Raw genomic sequence first — 18,032 nt, forward strand, 5'->3', positions numbered from 1 at the left:
TAATAGTTAAAAAGATGGAAGAGGCTCAAGGAAGTATTAAAAGGATGAAATTAAAGGTAAGGAAGTTGTTGCAGTAATTTACGTAAGGTAGTAACAAAGGCTTGAAGCTGGGGAGTAATACTGGGAATAGAAAGGAAGGAACAAAGATATTGTGGAGTTGGACTCTATAGACTCTGGTAACTGGATTTGGGAATTGAGGGAATGAAAAAAAAGGATTCTGAGCATTAGTAGTTGGATTAATAGAAACAGGAGGAAAGCTTTTTTTTGGAGGAAAAGTTCTATTTTACAAATATTAATTAAGTGTGTTGTGTTCCCAAAACATACAGGTAGTAATAGCCAACAAAAGTACAAAATAACAGTTTAAAACTGCTATTTTGTAGAGAATATAGAGAAAAGAAACATGGGCCAAAGGTCAGAAAGCTCACTAGGGAATATCTGCCTATCTTATAGGGTCAGAAACATCAAGGAATGGTCAGAGAGATCAGAAAAGAACCAGGAGAAACTGATATTTGTAAAGTTAAAAGAAATTAAAATGTTGAATAGTATCTATTTCTGCAGAAAAGTAAAGGAGGCTAAGGATTGGGGAAAATATCACTGGATTTTGTAGAAAAAAAAGTGGGGGGAGGGTCAAATATAAACTATATTTCCCCCATAAATTTTGGAAGTAAAAGTAAGGATGAACATGGAATGATAATCTATTGGTAGAGCACAGTCAAGGGAAGGGGGCTTGTATATGTATATATGTTATTTTAAGGATTGGAGAGACCTGAGCATATTCATAGGCATATGGAAAGAAATAAGTATATAGGAATAAACTGATTATGTACTTAAGAGAGGGGATAACTGATAAAGTAAGACCCTAGAGGAGATGGAAAGCAATGATATAAGAGTAGAGAACTAATCCTTGGCAAATAGTAGGATCATCTCTTGCTTTGAAACAGAACGGAATGAGGAGAGAATGGATAAACTAATTCCAAAATGCTTATCAAATGTGAAGATGATCCAAAGCTCAGAGGGATAACTAAAGCAATGGATGATAGAATTAGATTTCAGAAAGATACTGATAGTCTACTACAGTAGCCTCCAAACTTTTTGGATCACATACCCCTATTAGTTTTTTTAAAATGTACTTATTCGGGGGCGGCTGGGTGGCGCAGTGGATGGGGCGCCAGCCCTGGATTCGGGAGTACCTGGGTTCAGGTCTGGGCTTGGATACTTGACACTTGCTGGCTGTGTGGCCCTGGGCAGGTCACGGCCCCCAATGCCCCCACAAAAATAAATAAATATGTAAAATTAAAAAAAAATAAAATGTACTTATTCCCTAGTTTTCAAAGTTCAACTCTAGGACCACCTATATAAAGCCTTTCCTGATTCCCTGAGCTTCTAGTTCCTTTCCCCAAATTATCATGAATCTATTTTGTATCTATAATATAAACACACACATATATATGTATGTATATATACCTATACCTATATGTGTGTGTATTCTCCCCTTGATAGATTGCAAGCTCCTCAAAGTCAGAAACAGTTTTATTTTTGTCTCTGATCTCCAGGGAATAATATAGTAACCAGCATAGAATAGTGATAGGTATAGGGCCTGGACCTGTCATTTATGAACTCCCAATGAGGGCCTAGAGCACATGGGGTTTGATGACTTGTGTGGGGCCATACAGGTAACATATGTCAGAAGCAGAACTTGAACCTAGGTTCACCTGTCTTTGAGGCAAGCTCTGCATCCACTATACCATTCTACTTCTCAAAGCACATAACAAGCAAATAAGCAATATTTACTGACTGTCATTCTTCACCACCAGCAGGGCCCAGGATGTTGGCTGCTACTGCAGTGGCTGTGCTTCTGCTACACACCTCTCCCTGTTACCCCAGACCCCTTGCTGAGTCTTCATTTACCTCTACCGCCAACAACTTGCCCAGCCCTTGGAGAAAAGAAGAAATATAGCCAGTGGACTACCCTGTTGGGGTTAGTCCTCTACAGCCTCCATCTCTACCACCCTAGTCCCTTAATCCTCAAAGCCCCAGAGCAGTTTGGTTCTCTGCCTCTGCTTCAGTCCCAATTCATGATCACTGTGCCTTCCCCCCTCTTTTTCATCAGCCTGCACCTGTCTCTATTGCTACAGCAGAAGCCCAATGTTTCTGTGATAACTGCAGAATATACAGTGCTTTTTGCTAGAAATATGTTGAGCTCATCTGCAGAGGCTCTTTCTGCATTCCCACCAATCTTCTTTCTACCTTCCATCAGCACCTGTGACTGGTTTGGACTCCATTGAAAATGGTGGGTGCCCAGTTACCACCCAATTTCTTTTGTGTGTTGTCTTCCCCAGCTGTACTTGGCAAATAATAGGCACTTGATAAATGTTTACTGAATTGAATTGAATAAAATTATGTTCCCCTGATGGACATGATCCCTAATTTGTAGATATCAGGCTATAATACTAAGCCAAATAAAATATAATGAAATTTAATAGGAATAAAGTCTTAAATTGTTTTTTTTAAAAATCAACTTATCAAAAAAAAATCACATATAAGTTGGAGGAGAAATGACTAAACAGAAGTTCATCTGAAAAAGATATGGGGCTTTTAGTGAAAAACAGGTTCAATTTGACAGATGACACGGCAAACAAGAAAGTCTGTGATCTTTAGTTCACTGAGAGGAATGATGTACACCAGTGATGTCAAACTCAAATAGATAGGGATCCCTGTAGGCACCATACTGACTTAGAAAACCATACATTAAAATACTCTATGTTCCACTGTATTTTAATTTATTTTGTTAAATATTTTCCAATTTCATTTTAATCTGGTTTGGGAGTGTCTTAGCTTGGATGTTTGACATTTGGTGTAAGGAATTAGAGAAAAGACTAGGTAAAGTCTTACTATACCTCACTCTGATCAGACCACAGCTGGAATAGTAGATTAGCTTAAGAAGGAAACTGACAAACTAGAATATCCAGAGGAGAGAAACTGGGATGGTCACTGGCCTCAAGTTCATGCCTTCAGAAGACAGGATGAAGTAATTAGGAACACACAGTCTAAAGAAGAAAATACTTACACAGGCCATGACAGTTATTTGAAATATATATGTATATATATATGCACATTATATATAATTACATATATATATATGCACATATATATACACACACTACATAGAAACAGCAATTAGACTTGCTCAGATTAGTTCCAGAGGACAGAATTAGGTGCTGCAATAAATAAAAGTTGTAAAGAGGCAGATTTAAGCTTGATAGAAATAGATACTTTTCTGATAATTAGAAAGTTCTAAAAGAAAGAATGGGACTCTAATGCTCCCTCCAACTCTGAAATTCTGTATTATTTAAAAATCATACGTATGAGCTACAAAACCATTGCAAACAGAATGTTTTGTAATCAATAGAAGTCAAGTGAACAAGCTCTCACATTCACATAGAGACAACATGTAAACAACTACATACACCTAAGGGAGAATAAGTATATGCATACATTCGTATATGTACATGTGTGTGTTACCCTCCCCCAAATTTGGTAGGAGCCAAGATAGAAGAGTAGAGGCTGCCAAACTCTCCCAACAGCTCTATCCAGACAACTTTGAAATAATGTTTCAGGGGGCAGCTTAGGTGGCACAGCAGATAAACCACTGGCCCTGGATTCAGGAGGACTTGAGTTCAAATCTGCTCTCAAACACTTGACACTTACTAGCTGTGTGACCTTGGGAAAGTCACTTAACCCTCATTTCCCCCCTCCCCCCCCCAAAAAAAGAAATAATGCTTCACATAGAATTCTGGAGTGGCAGAACCAACAAAAGGTCAGGGCAAGACATTTTTCCAGCCCAAGACAATTTAGGGGGCCAGCAGGAGAGGTTTATGACAGTGGGTGGGAACTGGCCTGGAGTGCACGCAGCAGCAATGCCAGCTGTGGGCCTCGGAGGTTATTGTGACAACAATAGCAGCAGATCTAGGAGCTCTTTATCCACGTGGTAAGGCAGTCAAACAACTGGTCAGAAAGAGATTACAGAGATTACAGGGGATACTGAAATGACAAGGGATACAGGACCCTGTTGTATTGTTCCTCTACAGTTCTGGGTTGCAGTTCCAAGGCAAAGGAGAGCACTAGCCCTTGCTGCTGTAGAGGAGCAAGGGTGGTGGTCACAGTTTCAAGGCTGGTGATAGTGGCCACAGGAGAGAAGGGTACCTAGTCAAAGTTTCAAGGTCAAGAGGACCACTAGCACTTGCTGCCATAGGGGAACCTGGGCTCTTCTTGAGTAAAGACCACAGCACAGGCCAGGAGGGCAGTGACCACACCTCTCCTTGGATCACATCACCTTGGAAGCACCGAAAACTTACACCCCACCCCCCCCAGCTAGCTCTGAAAGCAGCGGCACCAAAAAATTGAGCAAAAAACAACAAAAAAGAACCTGATCATAAAAAGCTACAATGGTGACAGGAAAAGTATGAATCCTTTGCCCCAGCCCTAACATTGTGCTGTCTGAAACTCAGAATCATACATAGAAGAGACTTCAGAGGGCATCTGGTTCAACTTATACATAAACAAGAATCTCTTCTAAAATATACAGGAGAGGTGGTCATTCAAACTTTGCTTGAAGATTTCCAGTAAGACTTCCTAAGGGAGCCCATTGCACTTTTGGGTAGTTCTAGTTATTACAAGTTTTTCCTTACTTGCTTCCTAACTTTTCTTCTTTGAATCCCCCACCCATTCATCTCACCTGTTTCTGACTTCTGGGGTAAAGCAGATAAAGTCTAATCTTTCTTCCACACTGAAAGTTATTCAAGTACCTCATGACGGGTGTTATGTTTTCCCTAAGCCTTCTCTTCTCCAGAGTATACATTGTCAGCACCTTCAGATGATTCTCATATGGCATGAACTTAAGGCCTTTTAGCATCATGGCTACACTCCTTTCAATGATCTTCAAGCTTATCAACATTCTACCTAAAAGTAAATATCCAGAACTGAACACAATACCCAAGATGTGGTCTGACAAGGAAAGGAAAACTACAGCAGTCCTGTCATCTCCCTAATTCTCCATACAACTTAAGATCACATTAATTCTTTTTGGCTGCCACATCAGACTGCTGACTCATACAGAACATATAGTTCACTAAGATGCTCGGATCATTTTTTCACAAAAATTTTTGAGTCATGCATTATGTACTTATGAAGGGGTTTTTTGGCTGTTTTTGTTCTTTCATCTTGTACTTGTGAAGTTGGGTTTTTTGGACCAACGGGTAATATTTTACATTCCTACATATTAAATTTCATTTTATTTGATCTGATTCCTGCTAATGTCTTTATGAATACTTTTTCTGGTATTTAGCATAGTAGTTATTCCTTCTAATTTTGTACCATATACAAATTTAGTAAGAGAATCAAGCGGATTCCTCTACCTCCTTTCAAATTCATACCAAAATATTAATGACTCATGTTTTATCCATTCAGCTCATTTCAAGTTCATTTGACTATACTATTCCTTAGCACACATTTTGTCATCTTATCTATAAGCACTTTTTGAGAAATTTTGCCAAATTCTTTGCTAAAAACTAAATGAACTACATATACAGCATTCATCTAATCTACCAGTTTACTAACCATATGATAAAGGAAAATAAGTTTATTGTGGCATGACCTGTTCTTGATGAAGCCAGGTTGGCTTTCTATAGTCACTACTTCTTTTTTCAGATGATCACTAATCACTAATCAATTATTTAATAATCTACTTTAGAATTTTCCCATGATTTTGAAATCAAGCTCACTGGCATGGAATGTATTTTATTCATTTAATTTTTTATAATGTTAACAAATATCAACTAAAATAAGCACCCCATATTGATAAAAGAATTGCATGTGAAATTGCAAGTTTCTGTTATTTACACCTTTTTATTCTTTTAAAGTATATAAAAATACAAAATGTGACTTTCTTTTTTTTTCTTTTTTTGCGGGGCAATGGGGGTTAAGTGACTTGCCCAGGGTCACACAGCTAGTAAGTGTCAAGTGTCTGAGGCCAGATTTGAACTTGGGTCCTCCTGAATCCAGGGCCGGTGCTTAATCCACTGTGCCACCTAGTCGCCCCCCAAAAAATGTGACTTTCAAAGCTGTCCTGCTTATCTGTATTTTCTTCTGGTCTGCTCTATGATCTCTTCTGTGTATTCTGAATAAATGCTTCATTGGCACTCTTTTTGTTTGTTTGTTTTATTTTGTGGCAACCATATCCTTCATTATTCTCTCTTTCCATCTCAACACTCTCCCAATAAAAACAAAAAGTGAAACAAAACCTTTATGACTGTAACGATTGGAATGATGCCACCTGCTGGAGACTTACTGTAGAAGAGTTCTGCCCATGAAGTGAAGGTCTTTGAGGGCAAGACCAGGAGTCTTTTCTTTGGAAAAGGAAGTGACGCGGGCTAGTGGGAGGAGGAAGGAAGAGACTGAGACTCTCTTTCCTGAGGACGCTGGCGGAGAAGGGAGCTAAAAATGTGCTCTCCCTTTAATAGATAGAAATCTAGGCCTTTCTCTCTCTCTTTACCAAATTCTTATTCTCCTTAATAAATGCTTAAAAGTCTCACTCTTGCTAAAGCTTATAATTTATTGGCGACCACTCATTAGATATTTTAGACAGTTTAGCTAGAATTTTAGCCCTTAACATGACAAATATGTATAATCAAGCAAAACAAAGTCCCATGCTAGTCATGTTCTGTCTCTTGAATCCATTTCCTTTCTGTCAGGACTTGGATAGCATGTTTCCTCATCTGTCCTCTTGAATCATGGTTAGTCCTTGCTTGGTTTAGAGTTAAATCTTTCAAAGTTGTTTGTCTTAATGTTGTCATTGTTTTTGTATAAATTATTCTCTAGCTTTTATTACATAATTCTACATCTATTTATACAAGTTTTCCCAGGTAACACTAAAACTGTCCTTTTCAGAATTTTGTTTGTTTTTTCGGGTCAATGAGGGTTAAGTGACTTGCCTATGGTCACACAGCTATTAAGTGTCAAGTGTCTGAAGCCAGATTTGAGCTCAGGTCCTCCTGAATCCAGGGTCAGTGCTTTATCCACTGCGGCACCTAGCTGCCCCCCACTTTCAGAATTTAAGGGCACAATAATAGTCCACTATATTCATATAGCTGAATGTCAGCTACTCCCTAATTGATGGGTATATCTTATTAGTTTCTAGTTTTTACTATAACAAAAACTGCTATAAATATCTGTGTACATGGGGGTGGGGCTTTTCCTTTCTTTGTCCTATTTTGGATACTGCTTGCAGAATCTATTCTCTTCCTATTTTTGGAAATCAAAACATGTGCCCTCCTCCAACCCTGCAGTATCTTTCCCATTCTCTATGACCCTTCAGATATCATCAACTGCAACTCATCATTTACACCTGCCAGTTCAAGGAGGTAGTTCATTTAGGTCTGCTGACAATTCTTCAAAAGCAATTAGGTCCCCTCTATGTATGTCTCCCAGCTTATCTTTAGAATCAATTCCTTATTAGCCATTGTAATTTCATCCTCAATTCTCCATTGTTGGTCATTCAGTTTAGTTTCATTTAACTCAATATAATTTAACAAGCATTTACATTGTACAAAGGAGTGGAAGACAAGAGGGCAAAAATAAAATAGTTCCTTCCCTCAAGGAGTCTGCATTTTACTGAGGTGAAATAATATATACACAGATAAACCCATGCTTTCACTGTCTCATAAATCCTGAGCATTACTCATATTTCTTCTTTTATCCTCGTTTCCTGAAATGTAGTGCTGAAAACTATTTTTTATATTCTTAACTTTCCTCACTTTCCTCAATCTCAGCTCATCCTGAGTTTTAGCACTCCTGACAAAATTCCTGAAGGACAAAACCATACTTTTGTATTTGTTTTGGGGTTTTCTATATTTTTATAAGCTGGTTGGTAGAAGTTTCTCTTTGTGTCTGCAGTATTTCAACATGCAGAACTTCCTCTTCTTCCTGGGTTAACTTGACACTGTAGAATTTTAGGTTATAGGATCCTACTTATCTTTTCTTTGAATGTTCTGAAGTTAATTCTCCCAAAAATCTAGGGTGCAAGCCATACTATGCCTGGCTTTATTCTGTTCTATCACAAATTCTAAAGTGGAATGGTTATTTCCTCAACAAGGTTCTATTCATCTGCACTGCCAGCAACTAGTTCTTTCTTGCTGGGGAGAGTCAGGTTTAGAATGCCAAGTTGCTCTTTTGGTTCTTTCAATTTTTGAAGGATAAAATCCTCAACAAGGTAAGATGTTATCAGCTACTTTCCATTAGTCAAAAGGAAAAGATCAAGTAAATGCCTAGACAGCTAAAATCTCCAATCATTATTATGTTATAGTATGCCTTAATTGCTCTGCTAAAGTCCAATCATCTCTAACTGCCTGCTGGATACCACACCATGGATATTCCATTGATATCTTAAGCTCAACAATTTACCTGTATCTTTGTTGTATGCTGTCTACACTCCACAGTAGAATATAAGCTCCTAGAGGAAAAGGGGTATTAATTTTTCATTTGTGTACTCCTATTACTTTATTGCCTTGAATACAGTAGTGTGTGTGTGTGTGTGTGTGTGTGTGTGTGTGTGTGTGTGTGTGCGTGCTTTTTTTTTTGAGGAGAAAAACTGGTGCTCCTTAAATGATGGTGACATAAATACTATTCATCAAAGATGAGTCTTCGATAATGCCAATTTCCAAGATTTGTTTTATTTTCTTTTAGAAGAAATAAAACCAATGAAGTTAAAATTGGAAGGGAAATAGTTAACTGCAAAAAAAAATCTTTGCATAAATTCTCTCTGATAAAGACCTCAAAACCAAGATATATAAGGAACTGATTCAAATTTATAAGGGTCATTTTCCAATATATAAATATAGTAAAATATAACAGGCAATTTTCAAATGAAAAATCAAGGATATCAATAAGCACATAAAATGCTCCAAATTACTAAAAATTAAAAAAAAACAAATTAAAACAATTTTGAGCTCTCAATTTGTAACTCAGATTGGCAAAGATGACCAAGAAAAAGAAAATGACAAATTGTTGGAGGGGCTGTGGGTAAACAAGCATACTAACACACTGCTATTGGTGGAACTGTGAACTGGTCCAACTATGTTGGAAAAAATTTAAAACTATGCCCCCAAAGTCATTAAATTATGCATACCCTTTGACTCAGCAATATCACTGCTAGACCTATACCCCAAGGAGATCAAAGAATGAAGAAAATGACTCATACACAAATATTTCAGTGGTTCTTTTCATTACAGTAAAGAATTGGAAGCTAAGGTGGTATCTATGAATTGAGGAAAAGTTAAATAGACTATAGTATATGAATGTAATGTGCCCTAAGAAATTATCAAAGGGATAATTTTTTTAAAAGCCTGGAAAAACTAGTATGAATTGATGCAGAATGAAGTGAGCAGAACAAAGAGAACAATTTATGCAACAGTGACATCAATAAAGACAAACAGCTTTGAAAAATTTCAGAACTCTAATCTGCAATGACCAACCATAATTCCAAAGGACTGATGAGAAAACATGCTTCCTACCTCCTGACAGAAAGAGACAGACTCAAGATGCAAAATAAGCCATATACGTTCAGACATGACCAATATGGGAATTTGTTGCCTAACTACGTATATTTATTACAAAGAATTTTGTTTTTCTCTTTTCTCAATTTGGGGGAAGGTAATGGGAAAGAAGAGAAGAGCTTGGGAGGCGGTTGCCCAAAAAGAGAAAGAAAACTAAAAGAAGAAAAGAGAGTCATTGAGATATGTTTTTGAAATGCAGAGAAGAGAACAGAAGGAAGGCCAGAAGGAAGGACAGCTTTGAAAGTTGCATGTTGAATTTGTTATATATTTTAAAAGAAAAGCAAGCTGTACATAATACTCAATTTCATGTACAATCCTCTCTTTATGCTTTACTGTCTATAGAGAAGTACTCATTTTAGTTGATATTTATTAAGTTTAGAATTTTTAAAAATTATAAAAAATTTAAATTGTTTCTTCCAAGAAATACTTAATCTCTTTCCCCCAAGTTTATGGCCCATTTCATCACCCTACACTCTCTCATTCTCATACCACATGAATCAGGATGCAAATATAACAAGATCACCACTGATTTTTATAATATTTAGAACAAAACACATTTTAATTCGTTTAAAACTTTGTTAATCAAAATTATGCTAACAGTATAATAACTAATTACATGTTGCCTGTGCCACAAATAGATGCTCAAACCAAGGAAGTTTGTTTTGCATTGTAATCAACTCCCTACCTTAACACTATAAAACTCTGCTATTGAAGATTTTGCTTTTAGTTTAATTACTAGACATTGAGCTAATATTCTCCTTCATGCATGCCACCACTTGACTCTCCACCCCACCCCCTAATGCCTAGAGTCATCTTAATTCCTCTGTACTTTATCAACTCCCATACCTGAAATTCACTAAACACCCTTCCTCAGCATGGCTCCATTTTATTTTCTACTCTACTCTCCCCAGGCACATTCCTCTGCCTAGGGTCACTGTTTCCATTAAAATCAACCAGGACCAAAGTGCTTCTTGATCCATTAGGCTTAGGTCTAGATCCTGTCCCATCCTTTTCCCTCCATCACTACAGCTGCCACAGCAGCTCCATTCAAGCATCTACCAAACCCTACCTCAAGAAGAGATCTCTAACTTACAACACTGTTACTATGGAACTAATCAACCCATGAACCAATCTTTCATCTAATATCATTTTGTCATGGAAAAGCAACTAACATTAGTTAAGATAATCTTATAATTTGGTCATGGAAGGTAACAAAAGTAAATGAGTAATTCTTACCTCTACTTTTGTTCGATAAAGAACAAGTCGCTTAAGGCCACACAATTTGGCAATGTGGTTGAAAGCCTGGGGTGGCAACTTATCACAGGAGGAGAGATTTAATTCCTGAAGATTTGGACACATCTCAGAAATAACCTCCAAACAAGTTTCATTGAGGAAGTGGCCACAAGCCAATTCGAGGCGTACTAATTCAGATCCACAAATTTTCAGGAACCTGTGAAAAATATTTTTCATGTGAATTGAAAAAAATTAATTCCATTTTTTTTGCAGGGCTTTGGAATACTGTCAATTCTAAACAGATGCTGTTACAAGTATGCATTTCTATTATGGCAAATTTATAACTTGGAACACTTAAATTCTCTTATATTCATCTGCATACTAAAAATATGCATGGTTAGACTAAAATAAATTAACCTGAGAAAATAAATTAAGTGGCTATACTTCACTGAAAAAACTCAGTGAACACAGCAGGAAATTAACAGAGCAAAGGACACTTTTTCTCCTACTTATGTGACATTCACATTTTAGCTGGTAAGCACAACTTAGCTAGATAAATTTCTTTCCTTTCCAGATTTTCTGGAAACTTGGAAGAGATGTTTTCATAACAGTGCCCACTCGGTCATGGATATAACATAATAAATAACACACAAAAAAGTAGTAATAAATTAAACTACCACAAATTGAGCAAGAAAAACTTTACTACCTGCCTTATTCCTACCTTCATAAACTTCTGGGTTGGCTGAAGTAGACAGTTGTAAAGTATTCCCTGTACCTGGTATTATTAGCTGCTAAGCCACTGTACTTTGTATCCACTGAAATGACTATGTATTATTGAGGGGCAGCCTCTCATATTACATATTGAAAAAAATCTAACCTATAGGTCAACAAAGGGTTGTGGTAAGAACCATATCAACACAGTACTCACAATTTCTAAATTAGATGCCAATGGAAAAAGAGCATTTCTACCTACACCAGGTAGCTACTAGCCTACCCTGAAATTCTAGAAGTAATTTTGGGACCTCAGAGAAATCCAAGCCCACAGGAATCCTTTCCACAGAGCATACTTACTAGTATTAACAATAAGCCAAGTTACCATGTCAAATTTTCTTCTGCCTACTAGCATCACTTTTATATGTTCAGCCTGGACAGCTGATTTAAATACATGCCTCTAACTAGAGACCTTGAATAGGGCACAAGATTAATTATTATACCGAATTAAAAAGAAACAGAATAATGATGGGCATTGGCCTACTGAGAAGCAGCATGGGGTTACAGAGAAAGAACTTGCCTTACTTAGGTAGAACTGAATTTAAATCTTGTTGGCTATGTGACCCTGGACAAGGCACATTATCTCTCAGTATCTGCGAGTACTGAAACACTACATTCTAAAATACCTTACAATTTCTTCAATGCTTCATTCACAATGAAGAAGTTGACAGAACTGCTGTGGCACAGTTTCCCACTATAACCAGGGCCCATTTCTGGCTTTACTTATAGGTGTGCTAGCAAAAAACTACAAATGACATCATTATAATTTCATGTTTTGATAAAGGTAAGTTTCAACTTAGGTTTTAATATGGAGAAATAAATGAGCAATACAAAAAATTCTCTCAGGACAATTCTCTTCAATTGTTTTGTAATCAGCATTTGAAAAACAATCTGGTGAAATGGAATAAGAATAAAAATTGAAAGAAGAAGGCCTGAGTTGTGGTTACAACTCTGCCACTGTGAGCAAGCAGACAGTCAGGCCATCTTAACTCTCAGCTTCTATTCTCTCATGTATAGGATAACTCTAATAGTGTGGGGGTACACAAGAAGCTGAATAATTTGCACAAGAGATCAGCTTAAAAGTAGACCATCAAGAGGGCAGCTAGGTGGCACAGTGGATAAAGCACTGACCCTGGATTCAGGAGGACCTGAGTTCAAATCCAGCCTCAGATACTTGACACTTACTACCTGTGTGACCCTGGGCAAGTCACTTAACCTTCACTGCCCCCCCCCCCACAAAAGTAGGCCATCAAAGCAAACTTACTATCAGCTGGAAATAATGGAGAACAGGAACCAAAATTAACTGAAAGAATGTCATTCCTCCTCTTTCTCATTCAGCTTTAATTTTAAATGGCTTGCTGTCTACCTAAGTATTCTTGGCATGAGACCAAGGGTCTTGACTTCAGCAAGCTGTAAAAACTAGAGCCCTTTCAATTTCATTAATTTGAATAAATTTGTACCCTTAGTCCTTGTCAAGAATTTCAGAGACTCACAATGAAGTTCAACCATAGAATATCTGCTTAATATTGAAGTATATTAGTAGTAATCAAATACTAACTTTTATCATTAGGTCTTATAACCTAAATTTCAGGCTGAAAAATATGCAGTGGGACAGTTTTTCTGTTTTATACAAAGTTCTTTGAAGTCCTCCCAACCTAACTTGCTACAATTCCTAAGTCATATATGTGTGTATACATACCTATATAGATTAAATCTACGTATTCACACATAAAGGCACATATGCCTATACATTCATACATGTAAATACATGTTATATTACCTTGTTCAATCAACCACCACCAATACAAAACTGGGCAATATTTACAGTGATAAATTTGTAGTCTACAAGACAAAGTAGGCAAAATAATTTATAATGCAAACAGAGGAATAGTAAAAGAATATAAGAAAAATAACTATTGTATTATTTTATTGATTGGAAACATTAATTAACAAAATTTCTGTTTTACAGTGATGAATTTAGGATGTTGTTGCTTCTGCCTGTCTTTCTAAAACCTTTTTTTTCCATATCTTCTTTGGTTCTTGATGGCCTTCTGTATTTCTCCCAAGCTTAAACAATCTACATAAAACTTGAGTTTCAGAAGTAAAGAAAGACACTGTGTTCTTAGTTAGCTATGACTCAAAAATTATTTGAAAAGAGATGAAACCATGACCCCCTAATCGCTGATTTAATCTGGTCTTGATAATTTTTTTTAGTGGGGAGGGGTATGAATCTTAAAAAGAAACAAGGGGCGGCTAGGTGGCGCAGTGGATAAAGCACCAACCCTGGAGTCAGGAGGACCTGAGTTCAAATCCGGCCTCAGACACTTAACACTTACTAGCTGTGTGACTCTGGGCAAGTCACTTAACCTCCATTGCCCCGCAAAAAAAAAAGAAAAGAAACAACGCAGAACATTTTTAAGTTAATAATATATACATAAGCATTTTAATAGACTCAGAATCCAAGAACTGTAGACCTGGAAGGGAGCTTCTCAATTTTATACAGAGAACTGCTATCAGCTGTGTTGTTCACTTTCAGTATGATGAAACTATTCTTATTAATATGCTATTTCAGAGATTAGAAATACATGCCAAATTAACAATTCTTCAATATTAAAAGTTAATTGGACAAAGTATCTCCTCCTACCCTATGCCTGAAATACTTCTAGTTACTTGAGATTTTTCTAAAGGAGTGTCGATTGATATAATAAAATAGAATTCATAACTTATTTTCTATATTGTTTTAAATGACTATACATATTAGCATTAATATGCCACTTTAAAAAATATGCAGAAGAGAAAGTGTATGATTTAAAAATAGGCAAAGAATGAAGTTTAACTCAATCTCCACAATCAGATATTTTTATCTATTGCAATTAGCTATTTGCATTCAAGTAAAAAAGGCCAGGGGCTGAACCTGTACTTTCACTGGTATAGTGAAGAAACACCTTCAGCCAATGCAGATCAGTACCTTCTCTGTACTTATCATCTTAGCTGCCTAGAGCACTGTGAGTGAAGGGATGTACCCAGTATCACATGGTCAGTAAGGGTTAGAGGCTGAACTTAATCCCAAGTCTTCCTGGCTTCTAGGTCAGTTCTCTATCCATTCATTATCCCACACTGCCTCTCAATTACAATAAAAATATCAAACATTCTTTGTTAATAACCTAATAGCTCCATATTGAAGATATATGGAGTAAACTCACTAGGAGCAAGTGAAATTAAAACATAAACCCTTCTGCTATATATAATACAACTGAGCAAAGCTTACTCATTAAAATTTGAACTAAGACCATTTCTCAATGAAAAAGTGGGCAAAGGATATGAATAAAGAAAAGGATTTCAAATTACTAAACAATCACATGAAAAATACCATGAAATCACCAATAATAAAAAAGTACAAATCGAATAACTCTGAGGTTTTACTTCACACCTCCAAAATTAGTAAAGATGAAAAAACATGGAACTAGACAGTGTTGGAGGGGGTATGGAAAGACAGGTACATTGATGTACTGTTGTTGGAGCTGTAAATTCGGTTAACCATTCTGGGAAGAAGTTGGAATTATGCTAAGAAAGTGATCAAGACTTCCAGGTCATATGACCAACAAGATGGAGGACTAGATATTTTCTCTGATTTCCAGTACTTCTTATATCCTTTCAAAATAGAAATTGTGACTTCTGGCTCCAAGGATTTAATTGCTACCTATATACAAATGAATCACAAATCAATATATTCAGTCTCTCCCTAAATTTCAGTCCTTCATCACTAACTGCCTATTTGAAATTTGAAACTGGATGTTCTGGAGATATAGAAAACTCATTGTGTCCAACGGAACTCATTATCTTTTCTTACGACCCATCCCTCTTCCAAAGTTTCTTATTTCTGTTGAGGGTATCACTATTCTTCCAGCCTTCCAAGTTTGTATTTTAAATGTTATCGTCAACTTCTCATTCTTACTCACCTCATAATACACAATCAGTTGCCAAATCTTGTCATTTCTATTTCTACAACATCTCTTAAATGTGTTCCTTTTTCTCTATTCATACAGCTACAACCCTAGGTCAGACCTTCATCACCTTTTCTGTACGATATTGCAATGGCCTCTAAATTGACCTCCTCCCTGTCCCCCTCTCTCTTTCTCTCCCTCTCTCCCTATTCCAGTCAATCTTCCACATGGCTGCCAAAGTGACTTTCCTTAAGATCTGACCAACGCCCCTACTCAACTACAGGGGATTTCTACCACCTCTAGAATAAAACAGAAACTTCTCCTTGGCTTTTAATCTCCTTTACAACATAAACCCAACCCATATTTCCAGTCATTATATATTACTCTTCTTCCTGAATTCTACAGCACTGACCAATTTGCCTTCTTGCTATTGCTCACATGTAACTCTCCATCTCCTGGTTCTGTGTATCTGCACTGTCCAACAATTCCCTTACCTGGAATGTACTTTCTCCTTACCTCTCTATAAAAAGAATCCATCTCTTCCTTCAAAATGAAGCTTAAGCCACATAAAGCCTTTCCCGATTCCCATTCCCCACTCCCTAATGCAAATATCCTTCACCCCTAACTCCTAAATGAATGGCTTCAACTTTTTACAAACACAAATATGCATGTATCCTTCAGAAATTAAAAATATTATTTTTATACTGTAAATATTTCTCATATAGGCAGCCAGGCTGTGCAGTGGATACAGCACTAAACCTGAAGTCAGGAAGAACCAAGTTTAAATTCAATTTAAATTCAAGTTCAGAGGGGGCAGGTAGGTGGTGCAGTGGATAGAGCACTAGACCTGGATTCAGAAGGACCTGAATTCAAATTTGACCTCAGACACTTGACACTTACCAGCTGTGTGACCCTGGGCAAGTCACTTAACCCCGACTTCCCGGCAAAACACAAAATCAGAAAAAAAATTAATAAATTCAAGTTCAGAGACTCATTAGCCATGTGACCCTGTTCAAGTCATTTAACTGTTTTGTGTCTCAGTAGAGTCAGAAGGCCAGTAGAGTTTGAATCCCATCTCTGATGTATGAAACTGGGCAAGTCACAAATCCTCCCTCAGCCTCAATCTCCTCATTTGTAAAGTGAGGGGGTTGGTCTATATGGTTTTGTGGTCCTATCCAGCTCTAGTGCTAAAATCCTATGAAAAAAACTATAGTATTTTCTCTACTTTTCTAACCATGAACACTATGAAACACTGAAAATTTCCAAATTACTTACACATTTGCAAGTTTGAAGCAAGTTATGAAAAGTTTATACTTTTAACACATTGTTACAGGGGGGAAAAGCAGTTTTTAAAATCCTGCCTTTATATCTGACCCACATAATAGAACATTCTATTTTTCCAAACCATTTTTTAGAGATTTATATGGAAAATGACACCCTCTAAAATAAATCAACTCTTTCAGAATCAAGTCTCCAATGATTCCAACTTTTAAGCACTTCCATTATGCTTCACGGTAATTTGTTTCACATTTATTTGTCTAGAATTCCTAGGCACTATATTTTCCTAGGCAGTGATAATAGTAAAGAATTTATAGACTAACATCAAATTAAGCATCAGAAATCCAAATGCTGACAATGCAAAACATTCATGGTGATTTAGAGGAATAAGAGAGACAGATATATTAAAAATGTTGATTTTTATCTTGCTTCCTTTCCCTCTTCACCTGATTTCTCCATTGAATACTTTTGCTATAGACAGGTTAAATGAATAATCATATCATATATTGTCTCTTCTTTTCTTAGTACAAATTTACATTAATTTCTTTTTCACTGCATTTACCAAAGCATATACCTCCCAAGAAGGTAGAAGAATCTAGAGACTTACTGTGAGCCAACTATTATTTCTATCAGAATTTATTAATGTATAATAAGAATTTTTACCTTAGCCAACCATTTGTTCACCTTGAACAAGCTACTTCTTAGCATAAAATAGCTAACTTATAGTTAGCCTGTCACCTTGAAATAACTAGTTTTATGTAAGCTTGTAGCTTTTCCAATTTATGTCTCCCTTCTATGCTTGTTACAACACCAGGAGAATGTGATACACTTGGTAGATTCTCACAAAATAATTACTGATGATGATGATGGTATTTTGAATAGGCTTGTCCTCAAGTAAGGCATCCCAAACTGTCTCATGCTATCAAGTAAATAAGTCTCTAATGTAGAAATAAATTGCTTATCCTTATGAGGTGAATTAATTTTTCCAAAGTAATACATAGTACAGAGAAAGAAGTCATTTTCTAAATGATATTTTGCACCCTGAAATAATTAACATCACATGAATGAACAATTTAATATCAGTTTACTCATTCCAGCATCAGGCACTAATCCTCAGAGCATGCCTCTTTAGTAAGAAGGTAGTAGTAGCATCAAGTGAAAGTCTTAGGCCTCCTGACTCCTAACTGTGTTTGTTATT

General features: G+C 36.6%; 1 protein-coding gene across 1 annotated transcript in view; it reads right to left on the reverse strand.

The window, feature by feature from the left end:
• The window catches only part of FBXL4 (F-box and leucine rich repeat protein 4), a 135,214-nt gene that overhangs the window by 48,823 nt on the left and 68,359 nt on the right, over positions 1 to 18,032 (reverse strand). The window contains 1 exon segment of the mRNA XM_043999398.1: positions 10,845 to 11,058. Coding sequence (XP_043855333.1) covers positions 10,845 to 11,058 — 214 coding nt within the window.

Source organism: Dromiciops gliroides, chromosome 4 (genome assembly GCF_019393635.1).
Source record: "Dromiciops gliroides isolate mDroGli1 chromosome 4, mDroGli1.pri, whole genome shotgun sequence".
In the NCBI taxonomy this organism is placed as follows: Eukaryota; Metazoa; Chordata; class Mammalia; order Microbiotheria; family Microbiotheriidae; genus Dromiciops; species Dromiciops gliroides.